At 39.0% G+C, this 22,783-nt stretch overlaps 3 protein-coding genes across 5 annotated transcripts in view; 2 read left to right on the forward strand and 1 right to left on the reverse strand.

Moving 5' to 3' along the window:
• The first annotated feature begins 748 nt into the window (after window positions 1-748).
• On the forward strand, window positions 749-6,190 carry LOC102233553 (protein phosphatase 1A-like). The gene is made up of 6 exons (XM_005815302.2): window positions 749-1,535; window positions 2,000-2,571; window positions 5,223-5,340; window positions 5,434-5,548; window positions 5,652-5,715; window positions 6,011-6,190. The coding sequence occupies exons 1-6, from the start codon at window positions 1,130-1,132 to the stop codon at window positions 6,041-6,043; spliced, it is 1,308 nt and encodes a 435-aa protein (XP_005815359.1). The 5' UTR covers window positions 749-1,129; the 3' UTR covers window positions 6,044-6,190.
• Window positions 6,191-7,820: 1,630 nt separating this feature from the next.
• On the forward strand, window positions 7,821-15,478 carry LOC106700207 (4F2 cell-surface antigen heavy chain-like). 3 transcript variants are annotated; one of them, XM_023351590.1, is made up of 10 exons: window positions 7,821-8,185; window positions 9,379-9,501; window positions 9,622-9,998; window positions 11,813-11,977; window positions 12,060-12,148; window positions 12,225-12,302; window positions 12,383-12,438; window positions 12,517-12,709; window positions 14,372-14,479; window positions 14,661-15,056. In XM_023351590.1, exons 3-10 carry the CDS (start codon window positions 9,632-9,634, stop codon window positions 15,054-15,056), a joined length of 1,452 nt encoding a protein of 483 aa, XP_023207358.1. In that variant the 5' UTR covers window positions 7,821-8,185; window positions 9,379-9,501; window positions 9,622-9,631. The 3 variants fall into 3 exon arrangements, with proteins under 3 accessions (XP_023207358.1, XP_023207359.1, XP_014330523.1); XM_023351591.1 differs by lacking the exon at window positions 9,379-9,501; XM_014475037.2 differs by lacking the exons at window positions 7,821-8,185; window positions 9,379-9,501 and having other exon boundaries at window positions 9,632-9,998; window positions 14,661-15,478.
• A 1,588-nt stretch (window positions 15,479-17,066) lies between these two features.
• The window catches only part of ptgir (prostaglandin I2 receptor), a 31,429-nt gene continuing 25,712 nt past the window's right edge, over window positions 17,067-22,783 (reverse strand). Inside the window, exon 3 of the mRNA XM_023351592.1 lies at window positions 17,067-19,402. Coding sequence (XP_023207360.1) covers window positions 19,163-19,402 — 240 coding nt within the window. The 3' untranslated portion in view covers window positions 17,067-19,162. The remainder of the gene's footprint in view (window positions 19,403-22,783) is intronic.

The following is a 22,783-nucleotide window of genomic DNA, read 5'->3' on the forward strand; positions in this document are numbered from 1 at the left end:
TTTGTCACTCAGCCAGAACACTAAAGATGGGTTGTGACAATAGCATGACAATGAACTCCACAAACATATCAGCAGAGCAACAAGTAAGTGGCTAAAGAAAGAGCACAAACAGGTCAAGGAGTGGATGCAGCAAACTCAAGATCTCAATTCTGCAGAAGTCTGTTAAGGAAGCTAAAACTTTGAGTTGTGAAGTAGCAGCCAAGAAACCTGGGTTTGGTTTACAGTTTCTAAAAAGCAGAGCAGGCCAAAGTCCCTCGGGAGGCATAGAGTCTGTATTTAAACTACAGCCAGTGGGTAAATGGAAGACATTTGTGTTTTAGATCTACAACAAATCATTTATATTGTGCAAGAGACATCATAAATCAAAAACATATTCATGTTGAACATGTTATATTTTTATATGTTCTTTTTCTGTGGAGTTCAGATATTATTGTTTACAGTAGAAGCAAAACTACTGCATCTGCTAAACCATAAAACCTTCACACGTCCAATAATGTCCTAAGCGTCTTCAGATGAATCGTGTTTAAAGTAACAGACTGTCCCTAAACAGAGCAGCAAGGTGCTTAATGAGTAAAATACAAAACAAATCACTCATGCAATCCCTTTGCTTAGTCTGATAATGGGATTCCTTTATCAGACTCATTGCGTAAAAAGTACTCTTAATAATCCAGGGGATGTGTGCATACGCAGGTCATCTGTTGTGGCTCACTGGCCAGGTGATTATCCAGTAGAGTTTCATAGGAAAGAAAGAGAGATGAGTGGGTGGAGCAGAGAGGATGGATAACTAAACAGATTAACTGATAGAAGAGTGACCGTCAGAACAAGGTGGAGAGAGGAGTGAGATTAAGACGGACTGTGACCCATACCGAAGGACCTTGGACACTGGAAATTGTACAAGTCAGCTTAGGGATGAGCAAACGGGACTCTTGTTTTTAAATTAAAAACACTCATTTTTTGTTAGTTTTTTATTTTCTGTATTAAAAGCAATTAGTTTATCTGGTAGGGCTGGCACAGCTTAAGTGTTGCCCTGGACCTGTTGAGGAAAACACACGGCCGGCGGAGGAGCACCAGGAGGAGACGGGCCGCCGGCAGGTCGAGCAGGAAGCTTGAGCAAAGGCTCCGCTGCGTGATGAGGACGGCCAGGCGTGCCAGCAATGTGGAGGTGCCCTCTTTTCTCCGGCAGCTGGTTAAAGAGACGGAAAAAATGGTAACATTTTTCTTCAAAGGGGGATCCAGAGAAAAGGGCTGTGAGGAGGAGGACAATTTAGAAGACGAAGACGCAATGCCAAGCCCCTACCTGGACCACCCCAACTTGGAGAAACATGTTGCAGAAGGGGGTTCTAGTTTGGGGTTGAACTACGCTGTGGCCAGCATGCAGGGCTGGAGGGCTCAAATGGAAGATGCCCACACCTGCATGACCCAGCTGAAGGGAGACCTGGGGGACTGGGCATACTTTGCTGTTTTTGATGGACATGCAGGCGTCACAGTGGCCCAGTACTGCTCCAGAAACCTACTGGATCATATCCTGACAACAGGTACACAACTAATGTTGATAATACCTTCAATATGGTTGAATGCTGATGCAAAACATACAGTTTACTGGGACTGCATGTTTTTACGGACTAGAAACACAACAAAACAGGTAAACGAGACCTTTGTAAGGGTTTAGAACAGAGTCTTGGAAGAATTTGAAAACATGTTTTGGGAATTCCCTAAATTAATAAATCTTAACCCAAAAGGCTTATAGAGGAGATCATCCACTATGCCAAACAGAGAGCCTCAAGTGCTTCTCCATCAACTCTTTGTTTTATGCCAAACCCACCATTAGATTCACAGTACAATATTTTAAAACCTACAAGTGGATCCCAAGCAACCAGTTGAAATGTAGACAGCTAAAATCTAATGGAATTTATAAAGTCTTGTTGACCCCTAGACTTAATCATTGCTCCCATATGCGGTGCACACATTTATCTGAATGCCAAAGTATTGTTTTCAACAGGTGGGATCAAAGCAAACGAGGACCCTGACCAGGTGAAGGAGGGAATCCGTGAGGGATTCCTGGGCATCGATCGCCACATGCACAAAATGGCTCGCAAGGACAATTGGGACAGAAGCGGCTCTACCGCAGCAGCTGTTATGATTTCTCCACGGTATATTTACTTCATCAACTGTGGGGACTCACGCACCTTCCTCTGCCACAATGGCCAGGTGGTCTTCTACACAGAGGACCACAAGCCGTTTAATCCTAGGGAAAAGGAGAGGATCCAGAACGCCGGCGGCTCGGTTACCCTGCAGAGGATTAACGGCTCACTAGCCGTTTCCAGAGCACTGGGAGACTTTGACTTCAAGGAGGTGGACTGGAGACCACAAACAGAGCAACTGGTGTCACCAGAGCCAGAAGTGTACGAACTGGAAAGGACACCCCAAGATGAGTTCCTCGTGCTGGCATGCGACGGCGTGTGGGACGCCATCGGTAACGAGGAACTGTGCGCATTCATACGGAACCGTCTCCAGGTGTGCGATGACCTGAGAGACATCTGTACCCAAGTCATTGACCTCTGCCTCTATAAGGTGAGACGTAAGACCAACGTAAATTACACAAGGACCAAGAGGTGTCAATATTAATATTTAATTTGTGATTAAGATGCAGATTTAATATTTCAGTATGACCTTCTAGGAGAGTAGATAAAAGGAAGAAAAATCAACAAATTTAGGAATCACACCGTAGAATACTTCTAGAAATAAATATAAATAATTTAGCAAATCCTTCATTTCCTGCTGGCTTCTTGTATCAAATATTCTGTAGCACATTTATTTCCTTCATGTGTCATGTGTTATTAAGAATTAACAGGACATATATAAAAGAAAAGCTGAAATCAGTGTCAGAGAGAATCTCTAAATAAAATGCTTAACAGTTTGATAAATGTAAACATTTATCTGAAAGAGTGTTGTGATGTGTTTTGGGATTGGGCCAGTTAATTACAAAAAATAAGATTAACATCCTAAATTCCACCTTCTGAATGTAAAAAAAAATTTACAGTTTACATTTGTTTTAGTTGATTTGTTTGCAAAATAAACAAGTAAGCATCGGTTATGTAATTCACTCCTCCAGTAGGATTGCAGCTCCTCCCGCCGGCTTCGTCACAAACAGACTTTGTTTCTCCATCGCCGCTCTGCATGGGTCCAGCGTGTAGTAAGCATCTCTGACGCATCTAATCATTTGTGGATTAGAAGGCCAATGATTTTGACATTTGTTTTTGGACGTTTTACATAAAAGGAAAGGAATATGGTTTACTTTATGCCACCTAAAAACACATATCATTCTAGTTTTTTTTTCCTTTGTCCTGATGCTAATCATAACATCAAAGCAATAAATGGCAAAATAGTAAGTATTCAAGATCGCAAATCTAATATCCAATCTAACCACACGACAACAGACTTGATTATTTCACTCATTTGTCCTTTTACTGCCTTTTATTAGATTATTGCAATCCTTTATCAACTGCCAAAACTAATAAAAGACTTTACTGTCCTATATTATTTTCAGTCCAATACTATAATACAGATAATTTCAACAGGCAAGTCTAGAATCAAGTGTGTTTTTCAGTATTTTGCTCTGAAGTGAACTTACAGCAACTCACCAAAACTTCTACGGACTCCAGTAGAACTCAACTGGTGGTTGTTTATCGGCTCACTAAATGCTACAGCAGGCAGATTTATGAATCAGTAGTCTCACACTGACAAATAGGTGAGCTAAGCAGGCTTTTAGTGACGCACCTAATTGTTACGTAAGTGGATTCTACTCCTGGATGATCAAAAATACCGATGAGCGCTTTGCCTGACCTATATATAGATGCACTAAGAGATCCTTAAACATTCGGTTGGAGCAAGAAAAGCTGCACATGGTTGGGATTAACACTGAATGTGAGCTTGTTGGCGAGAGCTCAGCAGGAGAGTGGAAGACACTCCCCCTCTGAGTTTTAATCCTTCCCTCTGTGTGTTGCTATTTATTTCACCTGGAAAGGCTTTAGTGTATCTATAACACTTCCTGTTCCAGTAGATTGACCCTCAGTGCTCACAGCTCTGCAGTTATAACACAGTCATGATGTAACCTGACTTTTATAAAAGCTACATGCCGTAGCCTATTAACATCACCAATTATATTATGTGTTATTACTGTAGATTTAAAACACTGCAAATGCAACAAATGACCTTACAGCCAATAGCCTAAATTACTCAGATCTGACCATCTACTTGTAAATAGTTATTAATCCATTCTTTTACCACATTTGGTTGATTAATATTTGATCAATCATTCAGCCCTTAGTAGCGGAACAGAAACACATGATAAAATTAATGTAATTGAAATATAATGCTGGAAATATTTAATTAAGAGAGTAGCAAAGCTACTAGATTATAGATATATTTTATTTAATGTTTTTTTTACGTTTACCACTGTTAATAATAATAATAATAATAATAACAACTTATATTATTATTATTATTATTAAGGTGCCAACTAGTTTTTTACACCTCTTAGTCACAATATAAATGCTATTTAATATAGCTATTAAGATCTTAATGTGAATAGAAAACCTAGAAATGACTTGTACACAGTTATATAAAAAAAAGCAAATCCCACAGGAACATAGTAAAGCAAGACCAAATATAGAAAAAACCTTTTCTTGTTTATGTGTTAAAATGCTTTGTTCAATGGCTAAAGTTATTATTATTTTTATTTTATGTTGTTTATTTAACTCTTCAAAATTTTAACTTTTCAAAACCTATCCCAACACCTTTTACATCATTTTAATCATTATCTTTTGCCTCAATTCCTCTCAGGGACTAATGTTTTTGCTGAACGGAAGCTAATTTAATTCTACATCCTCTAGCACTGGAAGTACTAGAGAAATGCCAAATGGCCTTTCTACCTTTGGAGTCCAGAGATGGGCCAACTGGCCTGAAGGATTTTAGCTAGCATCCTATAAGCAGTTTTGCATGATTTTCCACTCCTCCTTTCTGGCCTGACGGTCAATGGCCACGTTTACAATTGAAGAAGGGATGCTAATTTGAGCCATCAGAGTCGTCAGTTTGGACTCAGGGTCTTTTGGCTCTGTTTCAGTAAGTCTGGGAAGAGGTCGAAAACCCTTCGACTCCTAGTGCTAGGTGTATGAATAATGTTGGACTTACCTGCATTAATAATCCTCTGCTTCCCTCTGCAGGGCAGCTTGGATAACATCAGCATCATCATCGTGTGCTTCCCCGGCGCCCCCCAGGTGTCGCAGGAGGCACTGCAGCGCGAGGCAGACCTGGAGCAGCACATTGACATGAAAGTGGAAGGTGATTGGATGGCTTTGCAGAAGTTTACACTAACTTTTATCAGACTGCTTTCGTCTTGCATGCATTTTTCATCTCAAATTGTTGCCTCTGCAGAAATCATTCAGATGATGCGATCCAAAGATGAAGACCCCGACCTTCTGTATGTGATCAAATTCCTGGCTGCAGAGGAGTTACCGGGGCTCCCACCAGGGGGAGGCATCACCAGCAAGTGAGTTAAATGACATTGTGGTTAATAATCCATAACGCCATCAGCTTTAATAGATCAAAGCAGAAATGTGTGGACTGAACCACTTTTACATCTGTTTTTGCAGGAGAGACTGCATCATAGGAGCTTATCAGAAACACATCATGAATCTCAGGACGCAGGAACCTATGGTGAGGCATTCATGCATTTCATTCAGTCATCATTGCTATTTGGAACACAATTACTGCTTTTCAATATGTTCATCTTTTTGTCCAGTCAAAAATGAAAAATATTGAGTAGCAGAGTGAAAAAAATTCCAAAAGTCAAAAGTGAGAATTTTTGCCCTTGACAAGAATTAGAGGAATAATTAAAATCAACTAATGGTATTGGAAATTTTTACAGGATTGGAACAATTTACAATTTAGAAATGATTTATAACGTTTAGACGTTCCAACTGGACTAACTCATTGAATTGCAACTTTGCAGGACATTGGCGGGTCAGAGGAGGACTCAAGCTAACGTCATAACCACAGAGTCAACACTAGCTTCAAGTTTTACATTTTAGTTGAGCATTTAACCAAGAGGACAATGTTTCCTGTGATGCATATCCTGAATTTGTCCTCATGTTTTTATTTTCTGGTCAATTAAAAGAATATATGGATCAGACACTCACTGGGTTGATTTTTGACGCTGTGTTTTTCTGTATTCAAAGTATTAACAGTTTGTTATGGTAAGAAAGATTTTCTAATTTTCAGGCTAACACTCAACTTAATAAGTAGGGCGGCAATCAAAACTATGCGCACCTCAAAATCACAGGGTTTTGTGATGTAATCTGTGAGTCAGTACCAGAATTATCTCGAGTTCATACTGTCATCAATTATAATCTGGTTAACTACAAATAAACTTCAGCTGCCCAAGAACAATTTTCTACACTTTTGCTCATTCACCATTTTTGTGTGATTATTTTGGGCCATCATTTCATAGGGTATGGTTGGCACCAAACAGAACATGACCGAAACACTGAATATAAGTAACTGACAGCAACATAATTGTTAAAGACTTGCTGCCATATACAGACTTAAAGTCCAACTGTTCAATATGATTCACCATTTTATATAATGTTCTTTGATGTTAGTCGTTTTTACTTTATTTGTAAAGTAATCTTGAGTGTTATGAAATGCAATATTACAATTTGGAATAAGGCAATAACATTACAAAATGTGGGAAAAGTGAAACACTGGGAATACTTTCCAAATGCACTGTATATGTACTACTTCCCATTACTCCACACTTCTCCGCCATCAGGCATAGAAACTCTTCATATGAGGAGAGAAATGACAAATTTCAAACCACAGAGAATAAAAACCAGATTACAAAACAGATATACATTTTCTGTGTATTAGGTTACTCTTTTGATCTCTGGAAACAAATAGTTTTCTTCAAGTCTTGGGAAACAGAGGTAAATGAATAGAGAGAAAATGTTGGAGACACATTAACCATGACTGAAGAAAGTGAGACACAAGAGGAGAAAGAGAGCGGGTTCTTTCCAGGAATTAGCATTTCTGTAGCAGGTCACAACATGTGCAATGAACTCTCTTTGTTTTGTGTAAACAAGTCCATAACAGACAGCAACTTTCAGCAAAACAAGTTCTACCATAAATTATGCTGTATGGAATTATGCTGCCCCTTTACTCCCTTCAGTGATGTTTGTCAAATCTAATCTGTTAATGATTTAGTTAGGCTTGCATTTTTATCAGCTTATACTGAGTAGGTGATCATTTTTTCCCAATCTATAACCAATGGGCGAGAGGGGGGGGGTGCACCCCAGACAGGTCGCCAGTCCATTACAAGGCAGAACATTGTCACACAGGATAAACAACCATCCACAAACACACACTTATACCTGAGTATAAGTAACTACTTAATGTAGCATTCATGTTGTTGGACTTGTCCTTGACTAATATTTAAATTGGTTTCATGTTCTGAAACACATAAATGTAAGAGTAGCATGCAAAGAAAATAGGAAATCAGGAAGGGACCAAACACTTTTTCATACCGTTGTATATATTATTTTTTTTTATAAATAATCTTATTCGGATTATAAAACATCCACAATAAAAGCAAACTTGTGCAGCCAAGCCTTGCTTTAACACTCCCTGAAAGTAATGGTGTGTAATCATCCCTCCTTGAAGAAGAACTGTTCAATCATTAGAAGTCCAAAACCAGTCGTTGCCCACGGCGAGGCCAGCTACTAAACATTAACTACATATATAACTGCCTGGACTACATTGTGAAAGCTGAAAGCCAGATGGTGGAAAAAAGTTATTTTAAAAATCCGCTTTTTTCCCAATTTCACCTCTAGAAAACATACCGTGCCCATTTAAAGCCATCTACAGGCTACGATGGTCTTCAAGGAGCTGACATGTTTAGCAGTCATGGGGTTTTCAGAATGTGTGGTAGTGGTGTGGGGACGATTCACGCCTCTGTATTAATTAACTGAGCAGAGTTTGTATCTGACAGTCCTTCCTCTTGCCAAACAAAATCCGTACAAGTCAGATCATAAAATAATTAGACTCCGACATTTTGCTATACCAGAAACACTGGTGGACAACAGAAAGCAGGAAGGTAAAGGAAACACTGGATCTTTCTGGAGGAAAAACAGTGAGTATTGGTTGAGTTTTCCAACGTAAGACAATATAGACCTAGCTGATGTTGAAGCTCATCAAAATTGTTAATATTTCCGAGTCTTGCAAGTGTGACATTTGATAAAAATTTTCCTTCTGCTGGACTGAGACGCTGTTTTTAAAGACTAAGACTGAATAAGTCCAGCTTATGTTCTCAGGAAATGCCTGCAGATAACAATATGTGTATTTTTCTTATTAAGAAAGAGATCCTATTATCCTAGTTTGTGGTATTTTCTGATTTATATTATTTGTGTTAGTACTGGCAAATATTTCTAAACTACCAGTCAGTTTTTTTCAGTAAAGTGGGTAAATTTTAGCAGAAATTAAGTTCAAAGGGAAGATAAATTGTCAATGAATAATTTCCAGTACACATTCATGTAAAATAACCAAAGATAACTTACTGGTGTCTGTTTTAAAAACAAGCTACTATACTGTATTTAGACCAAAGTAAAAAATATTAATCCTATGCAATCCTTAACAAAAAGGTGGAAAATGAATAAAAACATACAAAGATGAAAAGCATACATTTTAACAACACAGGACTGTCCTTGGGAGGTGAAACGTTTTTGAAACTTTCTAAGACAGGAATGTCGGCATGCATAGCAAGGAGGCGCAAAAGCTGACGCTCTTTATTGAATATTACAGTTATGTAAGTTTTGGAGCAACAGTCAACCACAATTACAGGTACATCTCAAAAACTAGAATAATGTGCAAAAGTACAATATCACCACAGGCTGGCAGTGACAGTCAGGTAGACAACTCTAAAGTAACCAGTCTTTCCCATAACTATGTGGGCCACAAGTTGTGGCCCACAACACGGCTGTAACACATTTCTGACAGCTCTCAGAGTCTGGATGATTTTAAAACCATGCTATTCAACCTTTATTTACTTTCTATATTCATAAGCTTTGTTATATTTTAATTACTAGCTCTTTTAGCAAGCTTATATTATTTATATAATAGCACAGTTCTTTTTAATATGGAGATTTTTATCAAATATACATTAATTGCATACATTTTATTGTCTATATTTAAGTATTTGATATGAAGTTTGATTGATTTTTGTACTGGAAATTCCTCTTCTATTTTAAGCCTAAAAGAGGAATACCTGACCTAAAAAGTGATATACATGAGACTCTGTTGTTGTCTTGGAAACATAAAATGTTGCAGGAAACCTACGTGGAAAACGTTCACAGAGTGTTGCCATAATGGCCCAGCAGGACTGGTCTGAGTCACGTGACCAGCAACAAGCGAAAATAAGTAAATGAACTGCTTAAATCACCTGTGAAAAAGGTAGGAGCAGACCAAAGAAGCGTCATCGGGTTGATGTGACCAGAGGACAGGCAGCACTGTCTGTGACCTTTAATCACATTTAGTGATTTTTCTGCTGTTGTGTATTTTACCAACCTGCAGCCGGGTCCACATGCCTCTGAACGCGGGAGCAGAAGCCTGTTACGGCAGCGTGCCGGACGCCGGGCCGCCGGGTGGCGAGGGCGCCTCGGAGACAGCCCCTCTGCTCGCCCTGGAGCCGGTGCATCAGTGGCAGCCAATGAACAGGCAGCAGCTGGAGGCCGCCGCCGGAGGTCCGGGCTGGAGGGCCGTACGCCGTTACCTGGTGGTGCTGTTCTGGCTGGCATGGTTGACTGTGCTCGCTGTTGCCGTCGCCATCGTTGTCATAAGCCCGAAACCGGTTCCGACGAGGCTGAAATGGTGGCAGAGGAGTCTGTTCTGCCAGGTCCAGCCAGAGCCGAGCCCTCACGGGCAAGACGAGAGGTCAGGGGGCATCAGCGGTAAGAATGAGAGGAAATGTGACAGCAAATATGTAATTGTGAAACATGTTAAATTATGAAAAAAATGACTCAGTAGAGTAGAAAAAAAATTTGCGCTTTTTTTATTCTAATTTACTGGATAGCAAAAGAGAAGGTTTTTATTATTATTATTTGTTTGTACAGTTTTATGTAGCAGCATTTTCATAAAATTGTTTAATCAAAAAATAAAAATTTAAATACCAATCTACTACTTCTGGAACAATGTCAAACCTTGAGATGTTTGGGGAAAAAAACAAAAGCCTCGTTAACTGTTGAGCATGGTTGTGGAGAGTTTGCTGTAGTTTTTCTCTCAGCACGTCTGCTGTGGCTGGTTTAGCTCCATTTTGACAGTTGTGAATCTGTCACTGACTGCATGCTCCCCTTATGCATTTGAGTTGCTTTTCTTTCTCTTTAAACAATATTGATCTCAAGATTTGCGTAAATGAATAAAAATCAGCCAAAGGACCTGTTTACAATTACCTATCCCCATAATCATCTGGTTTGATATTTGCTGAAAGTCACGTGGCAGTCTTTTCTTCTCTCTTTTTTTTAAATGTATGACTGTTTTTGTGAGTAATTTTCTGTTTTGCGTCACAACTTTTCACACATTTCAATCTAAATTTAGGGCTATAAGCTGATCCATAGTTTGGGATTTCAGTTGGCTGCATGGATTTCTAACTTCCATGGAAAATCTTTGTCATTTTTAGGTTATTTTACTGCCTTTTAAAATGATATCTACAAATGTTACATACCTACTGTGAGCTGTGAATTATTCCCTTTCAGTCCATTGTTGGGAAATGCCACCCTTAATGTTCAGTCTTAATGCAGGCAAATTCCTATTGATCCAATATTTGAAACAAATCAATTATTTTATTTGAAGCACTTGTTCCACCATCTAGTGGTCAGAGTGAATGACATCATGTTGAAATTTTGCACCAACTTGTCTTTGAGATGTAATAACAAACCAACATAGAGGGTAGATTGTACATAAACTTATTTAATCTATTTCAAAATCCTGTTTAGCATTAGCAGAATCGATAAGCTACATAACTGAGAAAATTGCTGTCATGCCCAAGTAAGCCTAATATCAATTGCATCCTACCTAAATGTTGTATTCTACTATGAGCTCAATGTTAAAAATTAGCAAGCTCTGCCTAATTTGGCATTTGATAGCTAAAACCCAGCATAATTATGTTTTATTTAATTGTAAAAGAAAAAAATTCAAGTAAATTCCAGCAGAGCTGCGCTGTCAGATTGAATAACAAAGAAAATCTAAAACAAACTGGCAAAAAAAAAGAACTGTTCAGTAAAGAATCGCATCCTAAATTAGTGAAGTGCTAGTTGGGCCATGTGAGAACTGTGCAAAACGTCACGGTTCAGACATCTTGCAGAACCAAAGCATTGTTGTTTACAAAAGTGGGTCAAAGTTCAGTGACACGATGCAGGCCGATAAGGTCAACACACAGAAGATGATTAGTTCAAGATACTGCTAAATGTGGAGTTTCTTTCCTCTACTTCAGCATTTTAGCTTTGGTTTGATACATAACATTTAAAATATTGAATGTTACAGAAAGTGTCTCTTTTTGCAGTGCACGAGGTGACTGTATCTTACATGATGGAAAAGATGACGCACTGCATGTTTTTGTTTTGGCTGAGGCTATTTATCTACCAACAATTCACAACAACTGTTAATGCTGACTTATCATTCAGATTGTAATGGTGTATTTAGACAGAAAAGTTGTTGTATTTAAAGAAATTAGTTACCCTCTGGTTAAACTTGAATATTTTCTCTGAAGCGGTGTATGAGCGCCTTCCCTACCTCAAGTCTTTGGGAGTTGGAGCTCTAATCCTGCAGGGTGTGTTTCATAAAAAGGCAACTCCAGCTAACCTCAGTGAGGTCACTGAGGCCCTGGAAACAAAGGCTCAGATCCAACATCTGCTTGCAGAGAGCAAGAAAGCAGGTAAGTAAAAGGCTTTGTAGTTCCATTTTTATTGGAGTTTTCCTGCATAAACACCAACATGTTTGGGAATTTGGTCTTTCAGATCTAAGGGTGGTGTTGAGCATATGTGAAGTGAATCTGCTGGGACAGGAGGAGATGCCCGGAAACAAACCGTCGAACCGTTCAGCTACTGTACGAGTGAAAACGACGGTCATGAAACAGCTTGTCACACCAATGTGCTTATGAACAGGCATTTTCTTTTCCCCAGGATGCATTAAGGTTCTGGTTGGAGCAAGGTGTGGCCGGATTTGCCATCTGTGACTCTGATCCAGCATATTCAGCAGAGGTAAATACGCTACTGATGTCTTTAGTCTTGGTGCAAGCGCTATTCTCATGAGTTCATGTTTTTTGTATTAAACGTATCAGACTCTGCTGGAATGGAGGAGAGTCTTTGAGGAATTTAGCACTCAGCAGGAGGAAAGGTGCAACTTACTGTCAGTTTTTTTTTTTTTGCATTGTAAGATGTGCAAATAAATATGCAAGTCCATGTTTTCCTGCAGGATTTTGTTGGTAGAACAGACCTCAGATGTTCTGCGCCCGCTGAACGCCTCGACTCAGAACCTTACCTTGGTAAATGTGGTCATAAGGTCCATCTTACCAAAGTCGGAGCAGCCTCTCTCTGCTGAGGAAGTAGCTGAAGCTGTAGAGACGCGGCTGCAAACACGACAGGAAGACGTATGGACCAGCTGGACAGTAAGATATTTTTATGCAAGCTTATTTAATCTAACTAGGTTTGTCTAGGTCAGTGGTTTCCAACTCCAGGTCTTGAAAGCTACTGTTCAGTGACTTTTAGATTATTCCCCTCCACAATATCTGGATGAAATGAATAACTTCCTACCGGGACTTTGGAGAATTACAGATTCTCCAGACTCATTAAAGGATGAGTCGAAAAGTTGCCGAACAATGTCTTTCAAGGTCTAGGGTTAATCCCCCACTTTAGAAATGTGTGTGTTTTTTAAATAACTTAAGTGTACAGTAGGGATTTTATAAAACTTTTAAAATCTGCTTGGATGTATGATTCTTTTTTGTGGCATGTTCAGTCTATAGGAAACCAGTGAAAGGACTTTAGAACTGGGGGACAGGAACTGATTTGTTCTTAAATGGCCTTGTGGTCGTCTGATGACATTGTAACATAGAGCTGTGCATCATCTGCATATTTATGGTAACTAATCTTATGCGTTTATAGTCTTATTATGTAGATACTAAATAGGAGGAGCACCTAGATGGTGTTTGGCCTTTTTTAAGGCAAGAGCTGAAATGTAGCTTATTCATTGAAGGGCAAATTGTTTAACATGGAAATATAAAATTGCTATAGTTAAGGATGCCGGAAGATTTGAGTTATTTACTTGCAACTTTGGTATTTCCTCTCATTTCAAGCCTGGATGCTAGGACAATGTTATAACAACTTTATATCAGGTCCTGCAAAAATCCAAAATGTTTTTCCCTTCCCCTTTTAAAATGCAAATTTATTTGCACTCACACACAAGACTTTAAAACTGAAATCTGGAAAGAAATTTAGTTGCCATATGTTTTTATTACATTTCCACAAAGACTGGTTCTAAAAGTACTTGTCATATATTTATATATTTTATATATTTTTCTTGTCGTTAGGTTGCTTTTGTTTTTTTACAAGTATCAGAATTCCGTGGTAATAAATGCATTCATCCTCTTTTCAAAAGTTTTTCTTCTTCTTTTTAAAACTTGAAAACAGAAATAAAATTGTGTCTTAGAAAATAAAATTTCTTATAGTAAATATTTTTTAAACTCTTTTTATTTTCTTTTAGAAGGGGATCTAACATTTTCATCTTTAATCAATCAATCAGCTTTATTGTCAATTCCTCTTACATGTCCAGACATACAAGGGAATCGAAATGACATTTCTCACTATCCCACAGTGATACAAGACAGGGCGTTACTAACATTGAGTAACAATAAAAGACACAGTCTAACTAAAATTATCCTAAACAATTAATAAATAGATGTACAATAACTAGACATATAGCGTAAAAAGTTTTACAACTGAGAATGTATATGTTTATATATAAGTATATGGAGATATACAGATAAAAAAAAGTGGCAGAAGTGCAGAGTTTAAATGCCGAATTTGCCCTCTATGTTAGGAGGAAGGGCAGTTGTGCAAGGTTCTGGGTTTTTAAATAAGGTTTCTTTAGCTGGAGTGATGGCAAAATTGACTCTTGGACTTGTAAAGATTGCAGACCCCTGCCATATGAGATGAACAAAAAATGCAACCCCTTAAATTTGGTTGTAAATTATGTTTGGAAAACTTAGATTGCTCCTAACTCATTTTAATTGTGGTGTTGACTGTGTTCCAGTAATATTTTGTAACATCTGCAGGTTGGAGGTGAGGTGCCTGTTGAGCTGAAGAGGTTATTCCTGGTGCTGATGATGACGCTGCCAGGATCACCTGCGTTCAGATACAGGGAAGAGATCGACCACACATGGGTAAAATCTTAGCAGTCCAGACGTTATCGGATTTAAAACCCAAAAGGCTCATGTAAACAAATGAACCGCTATTTCCCCACAGACTAAATGTGTGACTAGATTTCTTAAGGATTATTCTCACTATTTGCTGCCAACTGTTTTTTTAAAAATGTATTTCATTCCTATGCCCTGCACCTTTTAGGACAAAGAGTCAAAGCACTCGGAAGCTGCTCTCTTCTCCACTCTCAGCCACTCCAAGTCCAGAGAAGAAGCTCTCGTCTACGGCAGTTTGATGATCCTCCCCTTCAACGCCACCTACAACTTTTCCTCGCGTTCGTTTTCCAACTCCTCCGTTTCACCTCGTCCCTTCCTGGCCTTCCTGCGCTCCTGGGGTTGCGTGCAGTTCCTCGTTCTGCTCAACACGTGGCCCGAGCCGCTGTCCCTGGATCCGGCCTGGGCCCCCGGCCTGCCTGAAAAGGGCGTGTTTGTGGCCAGCACAGGAATGAACCACATGGGTTCGACGTATCTGTACTCTCTCCAACTGCAGCCTTACGAAGCCATCGTCATCAAGCTGTTTAACCCAGGAGGCTACTCGTAGAGATTCAGCTGTGTTGATTTAATTATCAGGATATGTTGTCATAGTAGCAGGATTTTAAACGTCTGGCACATGTGCTGTGAATACCTGCTACATTTAAGCGTCAAGCTTTCTGTGCTTCTCCAAGTTTAATCTGTTGGATGATGATTTAATCATAGAAAATGGTCTGCAGAGTTAAATAGAAGTTAATCATTTATTGCAGTTCAGATACTTGGGGTATTTGTACAGATACGGTACACAGTCTGCATTACTGTAGACCAAAAGAACGTTTTGGAAATAAAACAAACAAATTTCTCTTGGTTATTTCACTCAGATAGTTTAAACACAAATCAAGAGCCACATCCTCCTTATGTAGCTAAAGTATTTTTGCTTCCAGCCCTTCATGTGACGTTTGTTCACCAAATAAATTTGTGGTAATTTGCCAACTTTTTTTCTTTCTAACAGTTTTGTCTGTAGAAAGCAACATGCAGTACCTTGGACAAATATTCATATTCCTTTAATTCAGTTTGAGATTCAACCATAAATTTGGTTGAACTTTGTGAACGGAAAGAAAAAAAATCTGAACTTTATTTTTTAATCTGAAAATTGTTGTACTGTTTCAGCCTTCCTGACCCTGCTGAAGAATGGTGCTGCCATCACCATGTCACCCTGGGAATATGTTCCCAGGCATTTCAAAATCCCAGGGTGGATTTTGAAATATTGTACAGGTTTTTTGCAGCTATTTTATAATTATGTGATGCTTTAGTCTTTTACACACAGATTGAACAAAATGCACTGCAGTTTGTGGTTATGATGTAGAAAGTACAATAAGTATGAACACATTTTGCAGTGGACAGTATTACAGATGAGACCCTCTCACTTTCTTCAGTTTTAGTTTTTGATTACCACTAGGTGGTGCTACAGCTTTACTCGCAGCTCCCTGGGCTGCATTACAACTCAAAACATTTAAATGAGATGCTATCAACTTTTTTCTTTTTTTCTTTCTCTGTTACACCTCGGTGGAGTTTTGGAAAAGTTGGCATCAGTCAACATATGAAGTGTTTGCCGTTTTGCTTTATAAGAATTCCTGAAGACATCACTGCCCTTGTCAATTAAGCGTAAAGTTGTTGTACTTGGATTGAAATAGTATATTGCTTTACAGCTCTTATGAACCTGTAAGCATAAAAATGCTTCTTGCAATACTGCGACATTCCCAGTGTTCTCAAAGACAAACTCAGCATCACGTTCTAAATGTAAATGGTTTCCGCTGAAAATGCCACCGACTCTAATTTTCATGCTTATACCTCTTGCTAAAGAAGATCTCACACATTTTTATTTATGGTGGAAATATTTTATTGGATTACTCCATTTTTACAGCTCAAATAACTACTTACACTTCACAAAGAAAATGTGCAGGAAGAAACGTGTACAAATTGCACTGGTCATGCATATAAACAAAAGGTGACTGCATACAGTAAAATGTAAAAAAATAAAATAACATAACACTTCACCATGCCTGTTGCATTCCATCAAAAATAGATGATCTTCTAACAAAGAGCACAGTGACTGACCTTAAATAAAAAATAGTCATCATAAATCTACAGTTTACTCTCACAGTGCACGTTGAAGCAGCAGACGTTTCCAAAAGCGGAAAGCTTTCACACAGATCACTCTAGGTAGCTTTGAAATCAGCGACAGAGAGATGGAAAAGTGAAATCATGTGCATTTCATGCAATAACTATATGGGTTAAACTACAGTGATAAAATGTCATCTTGGGGCATCTTTCTACTTTACTGTGGGTCTAAAGAAATACTTGAATGTTGTTAAAACAAAGGACTGTAGATTACATTAAAGGAATACTACGATGTTTGTTTGGTTTGGTTCTAATCTTACATTCAGTAGAGCTAGAAAATTAAACGCAGCAGCATAATTTATTTAATATACCTGCTCAAGAAACTCGAGGCACAACTATGGATCTATGCAAGCACACACTTACACTTAAGGGCAATTTAGTACATTCAGTTAGCTTAAGGTCTGACCAAACCATCAAGTGAGCATGCAAACTCTGCACATAGTTTAAACCCAGGACCTTCAGGCAACAGATTCAAACATAATACATTGGATTTTCTGTAACTTTTCTTACTACAATCATTTGCTGCAGGTGGAACAGTGTTTACTAAAATACCAACAAATGTTCACTTTTTTTAAAAAAAGAATTAACCAATACTTTAAGAAAACTTGTCAGCTTGGCATTCAGGACTTTGTTTTTCAAAATCCAGTCTAAAATTAGGCATAAGGCTTTACACCTCATAACATTCACAAGAGAAATTCTACAAGCTTGCAGACTTGTCTTTAAGAGGATGTGCACATTTGACTAATTTAGCCTGAGAGGCAACAGTTTTACTGTAGAAACTCTGTAAAATCGAAAAGGCCAGATGAAGTGAGGCAAAGTGTACTGGTCATTGTCAGGAAATGGCTACCAGGCGTCAACTTGTCAACACCTGCTATTACAAAACATTAAAACAGGAAGTGAAAATACTAACATGACTAAAAACAGGACAGGATTGGTTAGGGGCCGGTGTCTAAGAGGGGACACATGTAGAGTGTACTGTGTTTCCTGAGATGGACAATGTTTTAGTAGGAGTCAGAGCTTGATTTACTGACATTGTTTGATAATTGTTTGCTTAGCATGTTATTGAACTTGAACATGACCATATTTGATTAACTTATATTGCCATGAATATGGCTGTGCACAACTGGACCAGCTTGGTTTCCTGAAAATCTGACAGCAAATTAGAATGGAAGAGCATCTTCCGATGTCACCCAGGGCATATATCCATCAAAATGACAAAGTTGAATAATTTACAGAAATTCTAATGGGAAAAAAAAACCCACATTTTTTTTACATTAAATAACTATTTTAGCCATTGTTAGTCAGTCATTTAAAAACAATTGAAGTTTTGAAACGATAAAGATTTCTTTCACACGCACAAATAATGACACTGAAGGAAGTCCAATGAACACACCTTTTGAGATGAACACAACGATGATTACACAGGATTTTATAGAACTTTTACGATACATGGAGCAGAGACATTCAATAAACATTTAGATCAGCAAGTCGGTGTTTCGTCACCTCTGTCATGATCAAAACTTGGAAGAAGTAAATCTACTGATCACATATCTGTTAACAGCACAAGTCCCACCTGAACCTCCAGAAAAATAAAATGAACACTTGACTCCATATCGTTACCACAGCCTACACTGATATCAATATTGAACAAGAAGCATATATGAAATAAAGTAGTTTTGCTCTAAACTGCCCGTTGTGATTCCTTTAGACAGAAAATGTTTTACAAACTGAATGTGGCTGCTCTCCATCATAACTAGGGTGATACTAGTATGTATTTAACATAATTTGAATCTACCTAAATGGCTGGATTCATTTCATCGTATATTTCCGGATACGAGTTGATGTGTAGTGAGATGGAGCCTCGAAAACAAACCGAATTGAGCAGAATTTGATATGAAGTAAAGCAGGCGAACAAAAGCAACTTCGGGCTGTGGTTTGGTATTAGGACTTCTCTGCACCCGAGTTTGTTGGACACGTTCTCAATCGTACTGTATAAGTCCCCACCAGTTTCTACACACAACTCATTTTAATTAGAAATGCTTATCTGAAGTCACCTGTCCCTGACGATGGCTGCAGTATGACGTCAAATGCTTCAAGTGAACAGTAGAGGTCAAAAGTTTCACTGTGTGTGTGTGTGTGTGTGTTCAGAAAATAGTTGTGAGGAAAGTGATAGCATACAGTAATGCATGTTAAATATCCACAACAGTTTATCAGAGTGCATATTTGGTCACTCTGATCGAAGCAGTTGGGCTTCGGTTTATGGCACGGCTCCTTTTGCGGTGTTGAGGTGGAATGACGGTGACAGACACAATCAGAGAATCATCTGTCTCTGAATACAAGCTGTACATTCAAGATCCCTCTCACTCCAGAGGTCTGTTAAACCGTCTTTCGGACCAGACAGTCTCTCCGCCTGGACTACTTCATCCTTCCCTGCTAACGAGTTTGCTCTGGGTTGTGGTAGAGAGTCAGTTTTGTCAGTAAGTGCAGCTCCTGTGTTCACGGGTTGCGGTGTATGGAGTGGTCGAGTGGGAAAGACAAGGCGCAGTGATCCGTCGACTTCATGTCGCCTTTGCCGAACCGGCAGGACAGCAGGGAGCAGAGGTGACGAAACACCGACTTGCGGAAAATGATGAAGACCCACGGATCCATGATGGCGTTTAAAGAGTAGAAGCGGAACGCTCTGAAGTTTTCGCTGTCTCCAGAGAACGGCTTAACGGCATTCATAAAGCCGGCAATCTGAGGAGGAGAGAAGGTTATGATTAGACACAGAATTTACTTTTCATGGGTAAAAATAAAGATAGATATAAAACATAAATGTTTTTTGGGGTTTTTTTGACGACCTGCTGCTTTGGTCTCTTCTGTATGTAACCTAAACTATCAGAAATATGCAAACACCTAAGAATCAAGATGATTCACGCACACATAATGACTCCTTAAAGGTTTTCTCATCAGTAATGGATGAAGCAGAAGACCCTGCAAACGACTCTTATTTAAAATCAGCTAATGCATGTCTGCTGAATAGATTTGCTTCCTTGTGTTGCTTTCCCTCACTTTTGAAAGACTGTTTCCATCAGTGGGAGGACAACTGAAACTGACAGTCGTGTTTTTCTCCAATGTACAAAAGGTCAACTCGAGGAAATGGCTCCTGATAGTCGAACTTCTTTACTGAAAACTCTCCTTTAATGTCTGCCTCACAATGAAGATCGCTGCCGGCTTCTCAGATTATTTAGCCACAACAAAGGTTGTCACATTTTCACACACTGCAGCCAAACATCCCCAGGCAGGTTTTGTTTTACCACAACTGTGCTAGTTGTTTCTTAGCAGACAAAACATTTCATCTGCAAAACAACAGCTGAAGAGACTGATGACCTGCCTGCCGAATAAACGATCATTTAATTCAAAAATCAATGTGTTTTTGGATCAGGAGAGTAAAATTGAAAAGGCGCGACGGTGTGAGAACTTACTTCCGCCTGAATCGTTTTTTGTTTCGCAGGAGATGGCGATATCTGTCTTTTTTAGTAAATATCGATTACCTGACCATCTGAGGCTAAATAATCTAGATTATAATCTAATTAGTAAATGCTTTATGTATGTAATGTAATCGAAGTAAAAACACAGCTGTTCTGTGAACAAAAAGCATCACAGAGAACCAAGTAGCATAGAGAAAGCTTTGGTGAAGGTTTTTTTTTTGCTTTTTTTATGAACTTTTCTTGGCTTTCATGGCCTTTACTTGATAGTGAAACGACAGGAAAGAGGGTTTTGAGAGAGGGGGAAGACATGCGACCGAAAGGTCAACAGGACGGGACTCAAACTCGTGACGGTCGAGTGTTCGACACGGTATGAAAACTTTTACGATGCATCTAGGCTGTTGATTGTTTTTGCAGTTTTCTCACGTTTCAGTTTTAAAAAATGCAACAATGTTGTTTGCAGAAGCTGATGTGTCTGTAACAAATACAGTGCAGCATTTCCTGCACTGTAGCGAGATACAGTGCAGGTTTCACGCTGTGGTTTATCTAACTCAGACGCCACAAAGAGCTATCAAATATCAGCAGGCGGCTCTCTAATAAATACACATTGTGAGAATTCTGTTTCGCAACCACAAACTGACCCGAATGTGAACAATCATGACTTAGCTACGAGGTTTTCTTTTGTACAGACATTTGAAGTTTGACAGACTGTAGACAGGCGGCCCAGACAGAAGAGGCAGCAGCTGGCTGCTGAATCACCGTGGGCAGAGAGAGAGAGACGCAGCAGCTGGCCCAGGAAGCTCGCCACCTTGCTTCTCTCCTCCATCAACAATTTTCCATTTTCTTCATGAAATATCCAACAAACAGTAGCCTAATTAATGACCTGTGCTGATTGAGAGCCCTTGTGCCTTGGTGTAAATGTTGTGTTTGTTGCTAGGGCCTGGATTGAAATCTAATAAGCTCAGGACAATGTGCGAGGGGCCAAATGAGCGAGTCCAGACGGAGGACAAACTACCGGAGGGACGAGACGCAGACCTGACTGTGTTCGCCGCCCCGCAGTTTCACACAGAGGGGATCGTTTGCATTGACCCGTGGAGACACCTGCAGGAGATCAGGCCGGATTTAAGCTGCGTGGATTGAATTAAAATGACCATCGTACAGGAGGAATGGCGCTTGAAGCCTTTTTAGTGTCGGTTTGTGAGCGGGATTGCTCACGCAGCATTTAAAATCTCAAAAATGACTTTAGAGCAAGTAGAACTTGGTTCAGTTTAGATGTAATTTCTTTTGTATGTTCATCTAAAACTCCATCTGGAATCAAAGCTTTGGTTCATTCAGTCTTCTTGGCCACAACCTCAGATTAAAAGCAAGAGCGTTCGCTCACAGGGTGGAACAACCCAAATGTCCAGATGTTGTTGATTTGCTTTTAGTACATATTACTCTGGAAGTTTTCTAGTTGCAAAACCAATATTGCATCAGAGCCATTACCTAACACACTTGAGAGATGAAGTATGAGTGTGCGCAACACAACAAGAATCCATTTTAAATTAAGTTTAAAGGAAAACTGTGATAAACAAGCCAAGTTAGCATCTCCCAGTTTTACCTGAAGGCTCTTGCATTTGCCACTATGAATTTTATGAGCTTTAGCCATCCAGGAAGTTACATTGTAATCAAATGTGTGTTCTTCCATTTGCAAGTTTCAGATTCATAAAAGTGCTGTCAAATTGGGCTGTCTGTTATCGATAAAGGTGCATGCACATTAAAGTAGCTCCTGCAGCTTCAAGAAAATGTATGTAACTTACCACTTAAAAATGTGAAATAAAAGACTGAATGCAGGAAAGCATAAATATAGCACATTTAAATTGAGACATTCAATAAAGTAGTTCACTTTTTCAATTTTTAATATCATTTATCCTGAGGGTCAAAGTCAATTCTGATAAAGAACTCAACAAAGAAACTCAGAATAAAATTCAACAAATTGGCTCCTATTCATTCTTTTTTTTTTTTTTTCTACAATCAACAATTTAAGTTTTACGTTATTTTGATGTACAATTACAAACTGAGTGGTGCGTATTTTTTAAGTTGGAAAGCAGAAGGTGCATGTCTTTCCAATTCTTACGTTATGAACATGAGTGCCTTCGCATTCAGCCTCCTGGAACACACCAGACGGGCAAAGCAATATTCCCTACGATGCTTGAAACTGGTAGAAATACAAAGTAAAAGCTGTAAAACAAAATCTGCATCAATTCCACCCCCGACTGTTGCACACATTCGTGTTGCTCTTTAACATAAAGGCCAGATAGAACGTAGTTTGGTTTGTGGTTGCAGAGAAGTGCAATAAATGGTGTCTGTACTTAGACGGTTTCAATCCCTCTTCCTCATCAGATCCAAAAGTTCACTTTAATTCATGAGGCATCGAAGGGAAGCGAGAAGTGGAAGTGGATGTTACATATGCCACTTTGTTTCACAAAGAAATGATTAAAAATCAAATAACCTTTTCCTATAAAAGATAATCAATGTACCAATAGGTCAGAGGTGTTTCACTCCTCAAAAATGTAATCATTCTGTAAATTACTTTCTAGACAGAAAACAGGTCAAGAAAAACCCGTTAAATAAAGTTATCACAGCAGTAAAGTCGTTGATTTAACCAACC

This window comes from Xiphophorus maculatus, chromosome 18 (genome assembly GCF_002775205.1).
Source record: "Xiphophorus maculatus strain JP 163 A chromosome 18, X_maculatus-5.0-male, whole genome shotgun sequence".
In the NCBI taxonomy this organism is placed as follows: domain Eukaryota; kingdom Metazoa; phylum Chordata; class Actinopteri; order Cyprinodontiformes; family Poeciliidae; genus Xiphophorus; species Xiphophorus maculatus.